The sequence below is a fragment of the Cervus elaphus genome, chromosome 13, assembly GCF_910594005.1.
Source record: "Cervus elaphus chromosome 13, mCerEla1.1, whole genome shotgun sequence".
In the NCBI taxonomy this organism is placed as follows: domain Eukaryota; kingdom Metazoa; phylum Chordata; class Mammalia; order Artiodactyla; family Cervidae; genus Cervus; species Cervus elaphus.
In genome coordinates, this window is record NC_057827.1 from 25,631,761 (window position 1) to 25,650,054 (window position 18,294).

The 18,294-nt window shown below is 41.1% G+C and overlaps 1 protein-coding gene across 1 annotated transcript in view; it reads right to left on the reverse strand.

Moving 5' to 3' along the window:
- The window catches only part of IQGAP1 (IQ motif containing GTPase activating protein 1), a 100,529-nt gene that overhangs the window by 62,420 nt on the left and 19,815 nt on the right, over positions 1-18,294 (reverse strand). Inside the window, exons 3-4 of the mRNA XM_043922676.1 lie at positions 2,896-3,052; positions 1,079-1,156 (exon numbers count right to left, since the gene is read on the reverse strand). Coding sequence (XP_043778611.1) covers positions 1,079-1,156; positions 2,896-3,052 — 235 coding nt within the window. The remainder of the gene's footprint in view (positions 1-1,078; positions 1,157-2,895; positions 3,053-18,294) is intronic.

Below are 18,294 nucleotides of genomic sequence, written 5' to 3' on the forward strand. Positions count from 1 at the left end.
AGATGGCAATTTCACCAAGAGCAGCACCAAGCAAATGCATGAGCAAAAGTGCTCAAAGATGCTCCTCCCGTATCAGAGGTACCACCACGGGCGTTCCTGGTGGCACAGCCAAGAACCTGCCTGCCGATGCACTGGACTCTGGCTTGATCTCTGGCCCGGGAAGATTCTGCCTATCACGGAGCACCTAAGCCCGTGTGCCACCACTACCGAGCCCATGCTCTAGAGCCCGGGAGCTCCAACTTCTGAGCCCCCGTGCCACAACTACTGAAGCCCTCACGCCTAGAGCCTGCACTCTGCAACGAAAGGAAGCTCGAGGGCAGCAACAAAGACTCCGTGCAGCCAAAAAAAAAGTTACAGCATCATTCCAAACTCAAGATGTAAGAAGTAAATATGTGTCACTTTTCTGTCATCAATTATACCTCAGTAAAGCTGTCATAAACACAAACTACAGCCATCGCCAAGACCAGATACAAGAAGTAAACATCATTATATGGCCTACACAATCTGAAATATAAAATAAACCCTTCATACTCCGCACAGATTTAATTATTCAAAAGCTGGAAAATGATGTTTCTAAAATATTTCCTTATGTCAGACCTGGATGTAGCAATTCTGTGAACAAATAAAGTCCACTGAATTGTGTACTTTAAAATGGTGAATTTCATGGCACGTGATTTTTTTTTCCTGGCTACACCTCAAGGCTTGAAGGATCTTAGTTCCCCAAAAAGGGATTGAACCTGAATGTCCTGAGTCCTAACCACTGGACCACCAAGGAATTCCCTCATGGTATGAGAATTTTAACGTTTATAATTTGGTGTAGTAAAAGTAAAGGACATCATAGGGAATTTCTCTAGGGTAAGGTGAGGCAGGGATGAGAAATAGAAAAGAAAAAGAACAAAGCCAATTCCTAAAACAAACTGGAGAGATCTTTTAGCATTTAAAATAGAAAAAAAAAATTACACACACACACACACACACACATATATAAAACACCAATTGAGGATAACTTTATATGTTGAATGAGAACTGTTATGCCAAAACAGCCAGAACTAAGCCAGAACTGTATCACATTAATTACCTTAGGCAATCCAATCTCGCCCATGGCATTCAACCACTGAATCACGTTATCAGTATGTCTGAAGTGAAGGCCAGTTGCCTAGAACAAATAAAAGACCATTAGGCACTGTTTGGCAATACTGAAGCAAATACTAAACAAAAACTCTCCTTGTAAAAGCTTCTCTGTGAGACTTCGCATGGTCCCCTTAAACTTAAGGTCTATCTCCAGCATATGTTCACATTCTAATCCCTAGAAGCCAAACTCACACCTCAGCTCTTCTCAGTGAAGAACCATCTGGTGAGTCTTCTGAGTACAGTGTGCTCAACAGAACATGGTCTTGGGAATTCAATTATTCTGGATTCTGTTCCTGATGCAGCCATCTCTTGGTGACACTGGGCAAATCTCTTCACCCTTTTGAGTCTGAGTTTCCCCATCTTTCATGGAGAAGGACATGGCAACCCACTCCAGTATTCTTGCCTGGGAAATCCCATGGACAGAGTAGCCTGGCGGGCTATACAGTCCACAGGGTCATAAAGAGCTGGCCATGAATTTAGTGACTGACACTGTTACCCATCTTTAACATCTACTTTATGTCTGTCAGAAAGATTAACTGAGAAAATGTACATAAAACACTCAATGTGGTGTCTGGCTAGTAGAAGATACTCCCAAAGTGAGGTTTTCTCATACTTCACATACAAACTTCCCCCTCTGAACCTCTGCACCTGTTGTTGTTTTAGGAAGGCTTACTCTCAAGGCAGGTAGAAGAGTAGGCTAATTGCTTTTACTGCTGCTGCAGTCTCCAGGCCTCTCACGTCTATCTGTTCTGCACACATTTTGTAGACTCTTGACAGAACAACTCAGGAAGTATCTTCAGAATAACTACTTAGTTAACACTCCACATATAAATCTTTGCTTTTTAAAAAATTTTTAAATGAGGTTAGCATATTCTTTATTTATTTTTTGATTGCACTGTGCCGTGTGTGGGATCTTAGCTCCCCAACCAGGGATTGAACCCACACCCCCTTCAGTGGAAGCACAGAGTCTTAACTCTTGGACCAGCAGAGAAGTCCCAAGTCTTTGCTTTTTGATGAGGGAAAGTTTCTACTTGGGATGTTAATTTTGGCTTAAGATCTATATTTTCCTTCGAATTTAAACATAAAACAAAAATCTCTCTTGATTCTGTCTTCATTCTTAACCCTGAGCTCTGACCCAGTTCTGACAGTTGACCCTTCATACATTTGCTCTTGGTTTTGCAATCTTCCACTATCTTCTACACTTACCCTTTTCTAGATAAGAGCTCTTAGGAAAGCGCCCCACAGAAATTCTGTAGGCAATGGAATTTGGTCCTTATCAACATCCCAACTTACTTAAGGTCATCCTCTTTTTGAGGACTGCAAGAATCAAACACTCATCTCAATTTCCTGAAATCAGATCACTTTCCTACTTATCTTAAACTTTAATATCACGAGGTGATTTTCTTCCCTCCAAAGTTGCTAATGCTTTCAATTTGTCAACAAATCTCAGAGTTTGGTTAAAATTAAAGTAGTAATTTCCCTAGTTATTTCCTCTGCCTTCTAAGAAATAAAAACCTCATTAAGGACCATGAAAATCTCTCTATACAAATTACTCATTAGAATTGCACCAGGAATATGGTCAGCTCAGGTTCTTTTACTACTATATCTTGACTTTGCACTGAACTTTCTCCACTCTGCCAGGCATTTTATTTTGTTGGAACAAAGACATTTCCACATATTTCTCAGTAACTCTTTCATGGGATAAAGGATGCTAAACTCTCTCTGATTTATGGAAACTGAAGCACCAAACAGGGAAGGACCCACCTTGTATCTGGTCTGCTCTCGGTCATAGATCTTCTTCAGGGACACCACTTTAGGGGAGAAGAAGTTTCCCAGTTTGGCGAGGTAGACCCCATTCCTAAGCCCCTCTTCCAGTTCCGTGGTGGGAGGCAGATCTTCCCCAAGGCATGCTTCCATCCACCTGCACAGAAGGAGAGAGGCCTTGAGAAAAAAAGAGGGAAGGTCTGAACACTCTCCTTGGAGATCTCAAGCTCAATTTCCACTCTCCTTGGACAAGTTTATATCGAACATAGGCAACACTCTTTGAAGATTCAATTTCAGGGGCTTCCCTGGTGGCTAAGTGGTTAAAGAATCCACCTGCCAATGCAGGAGACACGGGTTTGATCCCTGATCTGGGAAGATTCCACATGACTCTGAGTGACTGAGCCTGTGCCCCACAACTACTGAGCCTGTGCTCTAGAGCCCAGGAGCTGCAATTACTGAAAACCGAGCACCCTAGAGCCCATGTTCTGCAACAAGAGAAGTCACTGCAATGAGAGAAACCCATGCAGCAATTAGAGAGTAGCTCCCCACTTGCTGCAACTAAGAAAAGCCCGTGCAGCAGTGAAGACCCAACACAGACAAAAATTAATTAATTAATTAAATTATTTTAAAAAAAGATTAAGTTTCACACACGTCCTTGTCCTGGCCCAGTCACATCTCAGGAGCCAGGAACTGAGGGAAATTCCTGAGTATAAATGCCGCCCTCTTTGCCCTTTTTTCCTCTCCTGCAACAAGATGCCAGCTGGCTTCCAGGTCCTCACTGCCCACGAAGCTCAGCCCAGACCCTCTCCCTCACTCCTTCAGTTGCTCCTGAAGAATTCCTAAGAAAAATCTTTTGTAACTGAAGCCACCATCTCTCAGCTGCTCAGAAACTTAAATTTGTAGATGAAGTTCTCTTCTGGTTTGAGAATTCAGCATCGACAGTGAATTTCTAGGTTCAGATTTTAAAGTTGTTTGGGGGTTACCAAAACAGTCAATCATCTCACCTAAAATACTTTAGGAAACTCCAATGGAACCAGTACAAATGAATTAAGTATTTTTTTAAGAGAGGAGAAGAAGTTAGAAAGGAAAAGAAAACTATACTGTCCACCTCAGATTCCTCTTATAAGATTTCAAGGAAGCCCAAGATAAAACCCTAGTGGATCAGATGGTAAAGAATCTGCCTGCAATGCAGGAGACCTGGGTTCAATCCCTAGGTCAGAAAGATCTCCTGGAGAAGGGAATGGCAACCCACTCTAGTATTCTTGTCTGGCAAATTCCATGGACAGAGGAGTCTGGTGGGCTACAATCCGTGGGCTCGCAGATCCACTTGACAGAGCAACATTTTCACTTTCAAGATAAAACAAAGCAAAATTTACTTCACACATTTTCTACCAATAGAAATGTAGGTAACTGCGATTCAGGGCGATGATTTTAAACTTTTCTTTTTTAGTCACAGAATCCTTGGAATATGCAAGGAAAGCTATAGACCTCCCCTCAAAAATGTACACATACTTAAGTTTATAATTTCAAGAGATTTCATTGACTCCATATTGAAAACCTTTAATTTAAAATTATGCTACTCAAACTTTACAAGGCTATTGTTATCCCCATGTTCTTCACCACACCAGGGGAGCAGGTAGGGTGGAAAGAGGGCCACTATATGATGCCTGGTCTATTTCACTAGTGCCAAATATTTGAAAAGCCCAAATGAAAAACACAAAAGAACAAAGATGGTGGGGTGGGAAGAGTACCAATATATGATGCCTGGTCTATTTCACTAGTGCTAAATACTTGAAAAGCCAAGTGAAAAACACAAAAGAACAAAGATACAGCAGACTGAAGTACAAATTAGATTTACTGACAAATGAGACAACATAAAAATTAAGCGTTTATAATGTCAATGGATACATAAAGCTTAAATTAAAAGATAAATAATATTTCTTGTATTCCATCTTTTCAAACTTAGATTACCCCTCAGAATCTTTAAAAAAATAATAAGGGAAAGCAACAATGGCCCTGCTTTTCTCAAGTTCTATAGAATAGTTATTCATCCTCTTTCAAGACTATTCTGTTTCTAACTCAGACAGCACACTGTCTGACATTAAGTCGGTACTCAAATAAATATTAGTTGGACAGATGAATGGGCAAGAGACTTTTCTGATTACTTCCTATATCCAATGGTATTGTATTTTCTCCTCTGGCTTTTCTTTTACATAGTAGAATTGAAATGTCAGGAGGGGAAAAAGAAGAAACAGATGAATTTTCCAAGAGAGTCGCCACAGTAACTAGATACCAATTTTGTAACAACTATAAAATCCAAACCATGCTTCTCCAAAAGCCTAAAGACCAGGAGGGCAATGTAGGGAAGAACATAGGTCCATGGTATGAAAAAGAGCTGTAGTCATCATAAATAATCGTCCCTCCAATGTTTTACTGCTAAAAAGGATCCAGCAAACAGCTCCTGGCAACCCCTGCTCTCAGGGGGCAGTCTAACTTGTGTTCTCATTTAACAGGGACAAACCTGGAATAACTCGAAGCCAAACACAGCCCTTTACCACATAAGGGTGTAAAGAAAAAGTAACATTTTCCTCTCAAAATGGAGAAGACTGTGCACAAACAGCACACTAGTTCTCTTGCCTTGCATCAGAGCCAGCAGCCAGGGCTCTGCAGGCTCTCCTCTCGGAGACTAGATTACAATCACATTAAAAGGGGGGACCACAGCCACACCCCCCACAGCCCTTCTCTGCCTCCTCTCGTCTGACTGCTCTAAAACAGTCCCAACTAATGACAAGACTCGCAAGCTTCCTGGTGGAGCTGAATGCCCTTCATGCCACACAACTGTCAGGCCAGAAGAAAAGTCACCTGTGACCTGGTCACAAAAGATAAAGCAGAGAGCAGGAGCTAGAAGAAACAGGCGAAGCATACAAGTGTCTCTAAACAAGCCCCTATCTGCACGCCAGTTCCCTGCGTGGCTCATTCCTCTTTCTAAACTCTGCTCCACAGCAAAAGTATCCTCTGGTTTGTTTATAAACATAAAGTTAGTTAAATGAGGACCAAATTATTTTGGAAAATTAAGAATATTAAGTGATGTGCTATATTACTATCATTTTTAATCACAGCAGCAGTTTGAGTTCTACTATAATTCTGAGGAGATACAACAAACCCACCTGTCCTCTCCAGCCCATCTGAGATTCCCCCTCTACCACTAATTCAAAGAACCACAAAATGCAAGAGCAAGGAGCTGTTAGGACAAATCCCTTTGGGTTCTTCCTCCCAGTATAACACACATCCATTATAGAAAACTACAAGACCTTTCTCATTATTTTATGAATATTTTCCATGTCTCTGAACACCCTGAGTCACATTAAAATTCTACTAAGTGCTTAATCAGTCACCTATGTTGGATATTTATAACATTTCTAAATGTTTTCAACTGTTAAATAATTCTCCAAGGAACATCTTTGTACACAATATTCTTCTGTATTTATAATTAATTGCTTCGGAAAGATCTTAGAAGTTTAACTCTGAAACAAAAGACGTTATTGACCAAAAGCTCACCCCAAGGTTGTACCAATCTGCACAACCCTCTAGTTTTACAAATAAGAATTAAGGTCTACCCAAGGTTACCTGCTAGTGACAAAGGTGGGATAAGAGGACCCTGATTCCTAGTTTAGAATCCTTCTCACTAAACCATTATTGCTCTTATCACATCACCCCAGAAGCCTAACAGGGCTAAGCTCCACAGAGCTGTCTAAACAGGACAGAGCTGCAACTCTCCCATGCAGGAGAAAGACTGGTATCTCTGCACGTTTTGTCCACTTAATAGGGTTTTAAATATTTCAGCTTAACTGTAAGTCTACCAGCATTTTTCAGCTCAGACACAAAACTTCCTTATAAAACATTTAACTGTATTTAACTGTATAAGTTCACTTTAGAATAAATCTATGCATTGATACCAATCTTATGCCAGACACAAAAAAATCAACTCAAAATGGATTAAAGACTTGAACACTGTAAATCTGAAACTGTAAAACCCCTTTAAGAAAACATAGAAGGTAAGCTCCTTGGTATCAGTGTAGGAAACAATTTTTTTGGAGTGTTTGACACCAAAAGCAAAGACATCAAAAGCAAAAATGAACAAGGAGGACTACGTAAAACTAAAAAGCTTCTGCTGCACAACAAAGAAAACCATCAACAAAATGAAAAGGCAATGCAAATCATATATCTGATAAGGGGTTAATATCCAAAATATTTGAAGAACTCGACAACTCAACAGCAAAAAAAAAAAAAATCTAATTTTTAAATAGAGGAACTGAATAGTTTTCCAAAGGCATACAAATGGCAAATAGGTAAGTGAAAAGATGCTCTGCATCATTAAATCATCAGGGAAATGCAAATCAAAATCACAATGAGATATCACCTCATACCTGTTAGAATGGCTACCATCAAAAAGACAAGAGAAAACAAGTGTTGGTGAGGATCTGAAGACACCCTTGTGCACTGCTGGTGGTGTAGACAAAGAGTGTCAGTCATCGCCACTGCAGTAAACAAAGAATGTTGAGGCCATCAAGCCACTGGCCACCACGGCCGCACCCTAAGGGGAATCCAGGATGGAGGAGAACGGGTTGCCTCCCACCAAGCCAGCGGCCTCTACATCCACCCTCAATGGTGTACTCTGAGGGGATTCAAGACAGAGGAAAAAAAGGATACTGGCTCTAGATAGGCTGCATATCAAACAAATAATTTTGGACTTCCCTGGCGGTCCAGTGGATAAGACTTTGTGATTCCAATGCAGGGAACCACAGGTTCGATTTCTGGTTGGGGAACTAAGATCCAACACGGTGCACAGTGTACCACCAAAAAAAAAAAAAAGGAATAATTTCAATAACCTCAGACTCCTGCATCTTCCCATATGTAGAAAAGCACTAAATTTGTTAACTTGAGATGTCTGGGTGGTGGTGGTGGTGTCGATAGCAGTAATCTTATGATGTTCCGACTACCTAAGCATTTTGGGTTTTTTCCCCAAAAAACTCTCATTTTTTTTCCTGGCTCCTCCCTTACCTCTTTGAAACAGTCCTTCCGAGCTATCTGAGAGGCTGTCTCTCGGGTTTAAGTCAGCCGAATAAAACATAATTCTCAACTTTCAGATTGCACTTTTTTTCCCCAGCCAACAGTGGGAATATAAATTGGTACAGCCACTGTGGAGGCAATATGGACGTTCCTCAAAAAATTAAGAAGAGAACTGCCTTTCATCCAGCAGTCCCACTGCCGGGTGTACTCCCTGGGTATTAACAGGGTGGTTACAGGACCTAAATCTTGGACTCGGGTAAGACCCTAAATCCGAGGATGCTCAACTCCTGTATATAAAATGTCGTAGTATTTGCATACAACCTAAGCACACCCTCCCCATATACTTTAAATCATCTGTAGACTACTTATAATACCTGATACATTGTAAATGCTATGTAAATTATTGTAAATACAATGTAAATGCTATGTAAATAATTGCCACCAAGCAGCAAATTCAAGTTTTGCTTTTTGGAACTTTTCAGAATTATTTTTTCCCTGGATATTTTCAATCCACAGTTGACTGAATCCATAGATGCTGAACCTGCGGATACAGAGGGATGACTGTATGTCCAAAGGAAATGAAGACAGGATATCGAAAATATATTTGCACTCTCACAATCATCACAACACTATTCACAACAGCCAAGATGTGGAAACAAGCCAAGGACCCACGAATGCATGAACAGATAAAGAGGTTATGATATATGGACTGTTGCTCCTTTCAGTTGCTTGTGTCCGACTCTTTGTGACCCCATGGACTGCAGCACACCAGGCTTCCCTGTCCTTCACCATCTCCCAAAGTTTGCTCAAGTTCATGTCCATTGAGTTGGTGATGCCATCCAACCGTCTCATCCTCTGTCGTCCCCTTCTCCTCCTGCCTTCAATCTTTCCCAGCATCAGGTATGCACATACATACAAAGAAATATTATTCAGCCATGAAAATGAAGGAAATCCTGCCACTTGTGACAACATGGATGGACCTTGAGGGCAGTATGTGAAGTAAAATAAACCAAAAGGAAAAAAAAAATACCATATGGTATCAATCACACGTGGAATCTAATAAAATAAATAAATAAAGTCACACTTTAAGTGCTTGCCAGGAGGTAGGGCCTGGAGAAAATAGGGAGAGACTGGTAAAAGGATGCAAACTTACACCTGTAAGATGAATAGGGTCTGAGGATCTAACATAAAACACAGTGAGTATACTTGATAACACTGTATTGTATAACTGAAAGAAAGCAGAAATTTAAATGTTCTCACCAAAAAAGAAAGAAAAAGATAAACATGTGAGGTGATGGATATGTTAACTAGATGGAGGAAATCCTTTCACAATGTATACATACATCACATCACCACAACACACTTGCTTTCAAAGTCCTACAATTTTATATGCTACTTATACCTAAATAAAGCTGAAATCTAAAAAAAATAAAATAAAATAAATTTGGGACTTCCTTGGCAGTCCAGCAGTTAAGACTACACGCTTTCAATGCAAGAGGCACAGGGTGGATTCCTGCTGGGAAACTATGATCCCACAAGCCTTGCAGTGAGGCCAAAAAAACAAAAACTAACTGAATGAATAAATAAATAAAATCTATGCACAAAAGAAAAGTCATTGGCCAACACAATTCTCATGTTACCAACTCTCATGTTGAAAACTATCTTACTATTCATAGAATTTCACGGTTGGAAGGCTCATTAAAACCCTTCCGGTCTGCCCTAACTCCTCCACTCCCCTCTCACCTCCCACTCCCTCCCTCACTTTAGCGCCTGAATACTCCCAAAACATCTTGGTCAAATCATGCTGTAAACTGACTCTGGTGGCTCAGTGGTAAAGAATCCACCTGCAAGTTAGGAGGCACAAGAGAGGCGGGTTCAATCCCTGGGTTGGGAAGATCTCCTGGATTAGAAAATCCTACTCCAGTATTCTTCCCTGGGGAATCCCATGGACAAAGAAGCTTTGCGGGATACAGTCCACAGGGTCTCAAAGAGTCAGACAGGACTGAGTGAGCTCAAGTATATAAGCATCCAGGCTGACCCCTGATCACTGATGCTGACGTGGAATCACACATTCAAGTTATTCACCCATTTCATCTCAGGATTCTAGTAGCCAAAAAGCTTTTTATTAAGCCAGCATCAGCTCTCCATGAGCACCCTAAGCTGCCTTATGGAGCAAGACAACATATGGAATTAAAATATAATGTGTCCAGACATGGCCAGGGACTTTTAAAGACCTGGATTTATATCTTGTCTCTGTTACTCATCAAGACCAAAGTCACTTACCCAATTTCTTCATTTGTTAAAAGGGAAAAACAATACTTTCCAGATAGGTCTATTGTTGAGGCTTAAATAAGATTATATGTGAAATGCAGGGCTTAAGCACAGGGCATGGCCGGGTATTCTAAAAACATGTGTGCTTTTCCTCCTTTCCTCTCATATGATGAGCCACATGCTGACACTTCTGTCAGTAAGATGATTCCAGTTCCTTCAAGTGTGCCTCAAGAAGGGAACAGCACCCACCTCACAGAACGACTGTGAGGGTTAAAAGAGACAACCACACCCAGGGTTAAGAACAGTGCCTGGCATAAAGTTAGCACTCAGAGCGTCAGCTGGTGCTACCAGGAGTCTGAGAGGTGACTCCCTGCCCCTCGAACCTTCCTCATTCATCTCTGAACACTTACGTTCCAGGTGTGGTCTGACTGGCCTAAAATGGAACTGGAACATCACTTCTTCATTCTGAACAGACCAAAACCACAGACAAAGCCTTGATTAAATTACTGTATAACACTTTTCTAATCAACAGAGTTTCTTAGGATGTTTTCCCCTGAATACACAGCTGCTAAACCTGATCTCTGCAGCTCTGTATATTAGATTCTTATTTGCACTCATCTCTAGTACATTTCTTCCTGCTTGATTCAGCCCATTGTCCCAAATGTCAACATATTTGCAGATCCTAATTCTGTGGCCCAAAATATTACCTTCTCTCCCAGCTTCACATTATCCATAAATATTAGTGGATTTTGAAGAATGGTGAGGAGTCAACCAAAGGGCCACAGCAGAAAAGGCCTCCAGGCAGAATAAACACCACGTACAAAGGGAGGACTGAGAAAACACAGCGGTTATGGACCAGCTCAGCACTGACACTGCTGGAAGGGAAAGCAGGAGGTAATGGGGAAAAAAAAAAGAGCAGGTTGGATGGTGCAAGGCCTGTTTATCAGCTAAGAAACCTCTCCATCCCTCACAAGGGACACTGAAGGATTTTAAGTCGGAAGCGACCTGATCAGATCTGTGTTTTAGAAAATCGCTTTGGCAACTATATAGGCTTTTTAAATTTTTCTTCAAGTACAAATGTTTTAACAAATAAGTCACTTAAAAAAAAGAAGTTCTGAGAATATTATACCAACTGGGGACACCAGCACAGTCTTATCTGTGATGAGGTGTCTCCGCCAGGGCCACAGACAGACCTCAGTGACAAAACTCTTAACATTAAGGAAATGGAGAACAGAGTTAGTCCTTCCTCCCACAAAAAGGGGTATAAACTTTGAACATTTTCTCCTCAAGTTTAACCCTAAAACAGCTTTAACAAATCTAACTCAAATGAAAATTACTAAAACAAAAAAATTAAGTTACATCTTACCTGAAACACAACTATTAAACAGGAAAAGTAATTTTTAAATGGTTCGTTTTCTAGAAATAATGCTAAAAAAAAATCTCTTAACACCATGTTTTAATTTTGGCAGACATTAAGCTAACTACTTCACATGGGTTATCTCAGTTGAACCTTGCAAAACCCCTTAAGGTAAATAGTATTATTATTCTTATTTTACTGATTAAAAAAACAAAACAAAACAAAACATGGGCTCCTCAAAGTAAAGTAACCTGTCCAAGATAACTTGTCTTGTAAGTGGCTGAGCTCACAATTAAACCCAAGTTGGTATGATTCTAAAGCTCAAACTCAACTGCTGCAATATATTGCCTCCTTTGAAAATAATAATAGTTATCATCTACTTAATACCCACCAATGAAAGCTCAAGTTCTGATGCTTCTTAAAGCATCCTAAACCACAGGGCATGGCCTTCATTAACAACCCTTATTCTAGCAAGTACCAAAAAAGAGACCTATTAAACACTGAAGTTGACATCCTTAGTGTGAAAAATACGTGCTTATATAAAAGCCCATCTTTACTATAATGGCATAATAATTCTTATAAATAGTCCTGATATAATTTCATATTTAGCCTATTTTGATAAAACTTTGATTTATACATATTTTTAAAATGTACCCTGACAGTTACGTACCCATTTAGGAAACATTACAGTGGCATAAAAAAGTGCTGAATACCTGGAGATCACCCCTCTGAGAAAAGAGATGCTTAAACTACCAGCTACAATAGGAGATGATATTTGAACTAGGCTTTGTAAGATAAATTGTATGTAGAGAGATGAAAACGGGAAAAACAGACACCGAAGATAAAGGAGACAGCACAAAAAAAGAGCAAAAAGGACTGAAAACAAATGGCATATTTAAGGAATGACAAATCCGTGTGGTAAAGGAATACAAGGAGATGTATCTGGAACATTAGAGTTTTAATCTGCAGGCAATGGAAACCACAAAACTTTTTGAGCAGAAGTGTAGCTTGGTCAGATCTGACATTTAGCGTGGTAACTAGGACAACAGCACAGAAGACAGAGTCAACAGAGAAATATTAGGCAACTATTTCAAGAATCCAGGTGATAAGGTCTTCAATTAGGGCAATAGCAGAAACAGAAAGAAAAATGATGAGTAATTTCAGAGAGAGAATTGACCCCATTTAAGGATCTGTTATATGGCTGAGAGTAGGGGTTAGAAGGACACTGAGGAAGATGAAGGTTTAACAGACAAATTGGGAGGAAAAAAAAAAGTTAGCTCCTGACCTTACATTAAATATCAAGTGGATTAGAGATTTAAAAACATTAAAAAACTAATGTTAAAATTTTTTAATGTTTTTAATATTAAAAATTTAAAACATTTAAAAAATAAACAAATGAATAATCGTATAACCTTGAAATGAGAAAGGCCTTTCCAAACAAGACTGTGGACACAGAAATCATTTTTTAAAAGGGGGAAATGAACTGGCTACATCAGTTAAACTTCTACAAGGCAATTAAAAAAAAATTAAAATTTGAAAGAAGACAGAGGAGAAATCTGCAACCCATAACAAGGAGCCAATAATCTCCCATAATCTTTATTTTTATTTTTTGGCCACATGCCATGCAGGATCTTAGTTCCTTGAGGAGAGACTGAACCTGAGTCCCACCCTCCACCGTGGAAGCATGGGGTCCTAAACATCGGACCATCCGGGAAGGCCCCTCTCACATAATTTTTAGATGCACATGTACACACACACATATAAATGCTTTAAATAAATAAAATGACAAATATCTCCCTAGGAAAATACTCTACAAACACAAACAGGCAACTCAGAAAAGAATACAAATAACCAGCAATTATGGGGAAAAAAATCTTAATCTTATTACTGATCAAAGGAATTCAAATTAAAGTAACAATAACACCATTTTCAGCTATCAGACTGGAAAAGATAAAAAAGAAGAATAGTAACTTATTATTGCCCAGTATGTAGGGAAACTTCACATTCTCACACTGTCCCACTGGCAACGTGTACCATCTATAGCAAACTTGCAAAAACTTCCGTAAAAGGAACAAGGTTGTTTTATTTTTAAGAGATGATTTGGTGTCTCGTGGAATGGATGGCTAAATAAAAGACAAAGCCATTAAACAAGGCTGGGGACCCCAGGGGAAGCAGCCCAGAATGAAAAGCTCATATCTGAAACATGTTCAACTGAAGAGGTCCATGAGACACCCAGGCAGAGATGTGTCGGAAGTCCAAGTCTGAAAAATTCAAGAGAAAGACCAGGTTGGAAACCCAGATTTGAAAAGTGGCGTCCCGGGAGTGGATGAGCTCCCTAGAGAAAGACTGTAGCAAAAAATTTTCAAGTTCCAGGACTGTGCCTTGGAAAACGCTGACACTTAAGAGGCAAATATTACAGAGAAAGAACACTTACTATGGTAAAATGAGAACTATGAGAGAATCACATGATGGCAATCAAGGAAGAAAACATTTTAGGAAACTGGGAGAGGTCACCAACTTCAAATGCTGCACTGAGATGGGTGGCAAGAAGAAAAAGACCTGGCAAATAAGAAAGAAGGTCATCTGGGACCCCAACAGGGGACGTCTCAGTGGAGCGGTGAGACAGGATCAGATTACTATTACCAGAAACGTCACTAGAGGTGGAGAACCAGAGACAGCAAGGGTAGAGTTCTTTCTCAAGAAATCTAAAAAGGGAAGACGAGAAACCAGGAGAATAAAGGGTTAGGACTTCCCTGGTGGTCCAGTGGTTAAGAATCAACCTGTCAATGCAGGGGACACGGGTGCGATCCCTGGTCCGGGAAGACCGCACATGCCGTGGAGCAGCTAAGCCCGTGTGCCACAACTACTGAGACCTGCCAGAGCCCCAGAGCCCGCGCTCCACCAGAGAAGCCTGCGCACTGCAACAAAGAGCAGCCCCCAAGCGTGGCAACGGAGACCCCGCACAGCCGGAAATAGAGAAAGGGGAGAAAAAGAAACAGCTGGGGTCGCAAAGAGTCGGACAGGACTGAGTGACTGAACCGACTGGGCCTGCAGTGGTGGCACAGCCAGGGAAGGCATGTGTTTCCCTCTCTCTTTTTTAAATAATTGAAGAAGAGGCACTTATTTGTACCTCACAAGGAAAGAGGGACTAAAGACACAAGAAACAGAGATTAAGGAAGAAGATTCTGAAGAACACAGGGGGCAGTTATCTATGGAAAGGAACATACCCGCTTCCTTGAGAAAAGAGGGAAGGAAATAATGAGCAAGAATGACATACCTAACTATACCTCTCTGAGCTTCAGCTTCCTGTCTGTAAAGCAGGATTAGGAATAGCACCTATTCTCATAAGACTGCTGTGAGGATTAACTGAGATAACGCAAACAAGCGCTGCTGCTGCTGTTAAGTCGCTTCAGTCGTGTCCGACTGTGTGACCCCATGGACTGCAGCCCACCAGGCTCCTCTGTCCGTGGGATTTTCCAGGCAAGAGTACTGGAGTGGGGTGCCATTGCCTTCTCCAATACAAGTGCTAGTAGGCTCTAAATTTTGGTAGCTACGTGTTTGTGCATGTGTAGGGGACACCCAAATCCCAGAAATAAACCTGCTTCTAGAGTCTGACACCTGGTAACTTGTGGGCTCCCTGATAACTTTTGCCAAAGGGAGCATCTACGTGGCCCTACCCATCCCACCACTCGGCAAGATAAAGAAATGACTATTTGGAGGACTCTAGTGTGGTAAGCCTTGAAACAAGCCCAGACCAAGAGCATATGGAGAGAAGAATCAAGGTGAGAATCTGAATTAGGGGTCTGTGAAGAGGAAACCAGTTGAACAAGTTCCACCCAGCACATGACTTCAGCGGTTTCCCAGCTCTGTGCAATACAGAAGCGGAACATACCAATGCCGGAACTGACTACTCCAAACCACTGAGATTCGGTTCCTCCAGGAGCGGCTGGGCGGGTACACACCCAGCTTGCAGAGCAAACGCCCCCCCAAATGTCAGCATGACTCACCGAAGAAAAACCTCCCGAGTAGGTCGTCTTTCCTCATAAACAGGATAAGTACTGAGCCACTAACACATATGAGCACCATCTCAGCCCTGGAAACAGCCTCATATTTTCAACACTGTGTGGCAAAAACCCAGTCCTGAGAAAAAGGAGTGTAGATTATTCAAAAAGGCATTCCTCACCATATGAAGAGGGAAGGGAATTAGGGCTGGGTTCCCAGAGAAAATGGCATTTATGTGTTAATGTGCGTGTGTGTGTGTCTGTGTGTCTTGATGGGGGGAACATGTCAAGCCAAAGGAAGAAACTGTAGAGAATCTTTGAAGGATTTGAAACAGGGAAGGAAGTGATTAGGTCTGATTTACAAGATCACTCCAAACACAATGGATTAGGAAGAGGGGCTATTAATGGGTGCAGAACTACTGAACAAAGGCAGGCGGTCACCCAGGCAAGACATGACAAGGGCTACTTTCCCAAGCCATACACACGAAAGGAGAAATCTTGATAGTATCTGTTTTAAAAGAAACTTCTGAACATGAATTAAACCAATCTGAACAGCTATAGGGATAAGTGAGAAGTAGAAGGGAATTTTTTTTTCTTCATCTTAAGTAACTTAGTTTAACCTCTGTGTTCCTTGGTACCTAATATAGACCCATCCCTGAACTAATCATTTCATTCTGCTGAACTGGACATGAGGTATGCTGGATTCACTTGCCAAAATTAAATGTCTGAATTTCAAAAGGGTCCCTCGTCTTAACTAGGGTGGTAGAAACTAGACTATGGTGATGGTTGCACTACTTGGTAAATTTACTAAAAATCACTGAGTTATACACTGAAAATGAGAGAATTTTATGGTATTTAAACTACACTTCAGTGAAAAGTTCCTGGGCAAACAGGATTAACTCACTTTCAGACCAAATCTTCAGAAGCTCAGCCTGGTGAAACATTACCTTGTTCAACCTATCCACCCATCCACCTCGACTTTACCATGTATCATAAAGCATGAAAGTCCTTTTAACCCTAAATGGAAAAAAAAAAACAAAAAAACAAAACTTCAAAATAAGCTAAAGCCTCAGCCTTGGCACTGCTGATTGTGATCAGCTCTTGAGAAAAAAAAAAAATCAGGTGAGAGTCCTCTACTAGGTGGAAGACAGGCACATATTTCTTTGCAAAAAAACCAATTCTCTGAGTCATTGCGACTGCAGCAGCTGCTAGAGCCCAGGGGAACAAGGAGAGCCTGCAGAGCAAGAATGCACCAAAAAAGTTAATGATCAGATCTAGTCATTAGTGAGAATAATCAAGAGGCGGGGTTAACTGTGATAATCATGAAAGACATAGCCCTTGGTCTCTAAAGTGAAAAAAAAAGTCACTCAGTCATGTCTGACTTTCTGTGACTCTATGGACTGTAGTCCACCAGGCTCCTCTGTCCATGGGATTCTCCAGGCAAGAATACTAGAGTGGGTAGCCATTTCCTTCTCCAGGGGATCTTCCTGACACAGGGATCAAATCCAGGGTTCCTGCACTGCAGGCAGATTCTTCACCATCTGAGCCACTAAGGAAGCCCCTAAGGCTCACAGTAAATCAGATAAGAGACAAATATAAAGCACTATACTGTGAAAACTACAATAAAGACACTTGGGGGGCAGGAACTAAGGAGACACAAGAGTATGTGTGTGCTCAGTCACATCCAATTTTTTATGACCCCATAGACTGCAGCCTGCCAGGCTCTTCTGTCGATGGGATTTTTCAGGCAAGAATACTGGAACACGTTGTCATGTCCTACCCCTGGGGATCTTCCCGACCCAGGGGTCGAATCTGCATCTCCTGCATTGACAGGTGGATTCTTTACCACTGAGTCACTTGGGAAGTCCACAGAGACACAAGAGAGGAGCACCTAACTCAGACCTGGAGTGAGGGTGAGTGTCCAAGCAAGCTTCTTGGAGGAGGCACCACCTAAATTTATTTTCTTAGACAGGCAATGTATATTTACACAGGTCAAAATTTTAAAGCATAAAAAGATACCCAGTTAAAAGGAAGAAAATCTCATGAAGTGAAAAGGCAGAGTGTCACATGCTGCAGAGATTAAGTAAAATAAATCATGAAAATTTTCCAGTGGACACAGCAATTCGGTCATTGGTGACTTGAGAAAGAGAAATCACAGTGCGGGGGCGGGGTGGGGGAAGGAGGGCACACAATCATACCCCCCTGAGTTAAGACACACCAAAAAAATGGGCATAGGGAATAAAGACAAGCTTTCCTTGAAGGAGAAAAGAAGAGGCAATAATCCTAGACAGGGTCTCGGATTGAGGGAGTCTGTCTAAAATGGGTGAGGATATTTATGTGCTAAAGAAAAAGAATGGGCGAAAGAAAAAAAAAAAAAAAGGTCAAGTTATGAGCTCAAGTTAAGAAAAGAACACTGGATAAGAACCCCAGGAGACAAGAAGGGACAGGATCCAGACCACAGAGAGAAGATTGAATCTTAAGAAAAACAGTTCTCCCATTGCTACAGGGAAGGAAGTCAAGATGGCATGATAAAGGAGATGGGGTAAATTTTTTAGGGCCAGCAAAAATGAGGGAGTTTGTAAAGAAAGCAGAGTTCATCAAGTTGTGACATGGGAAGCCAGGGATGGAGATGCGTACTAAGAATAAAGGTTGATAAAATTGATCAGCCCCGTCAATCTCTGACAATTCAAGTGGTACTTT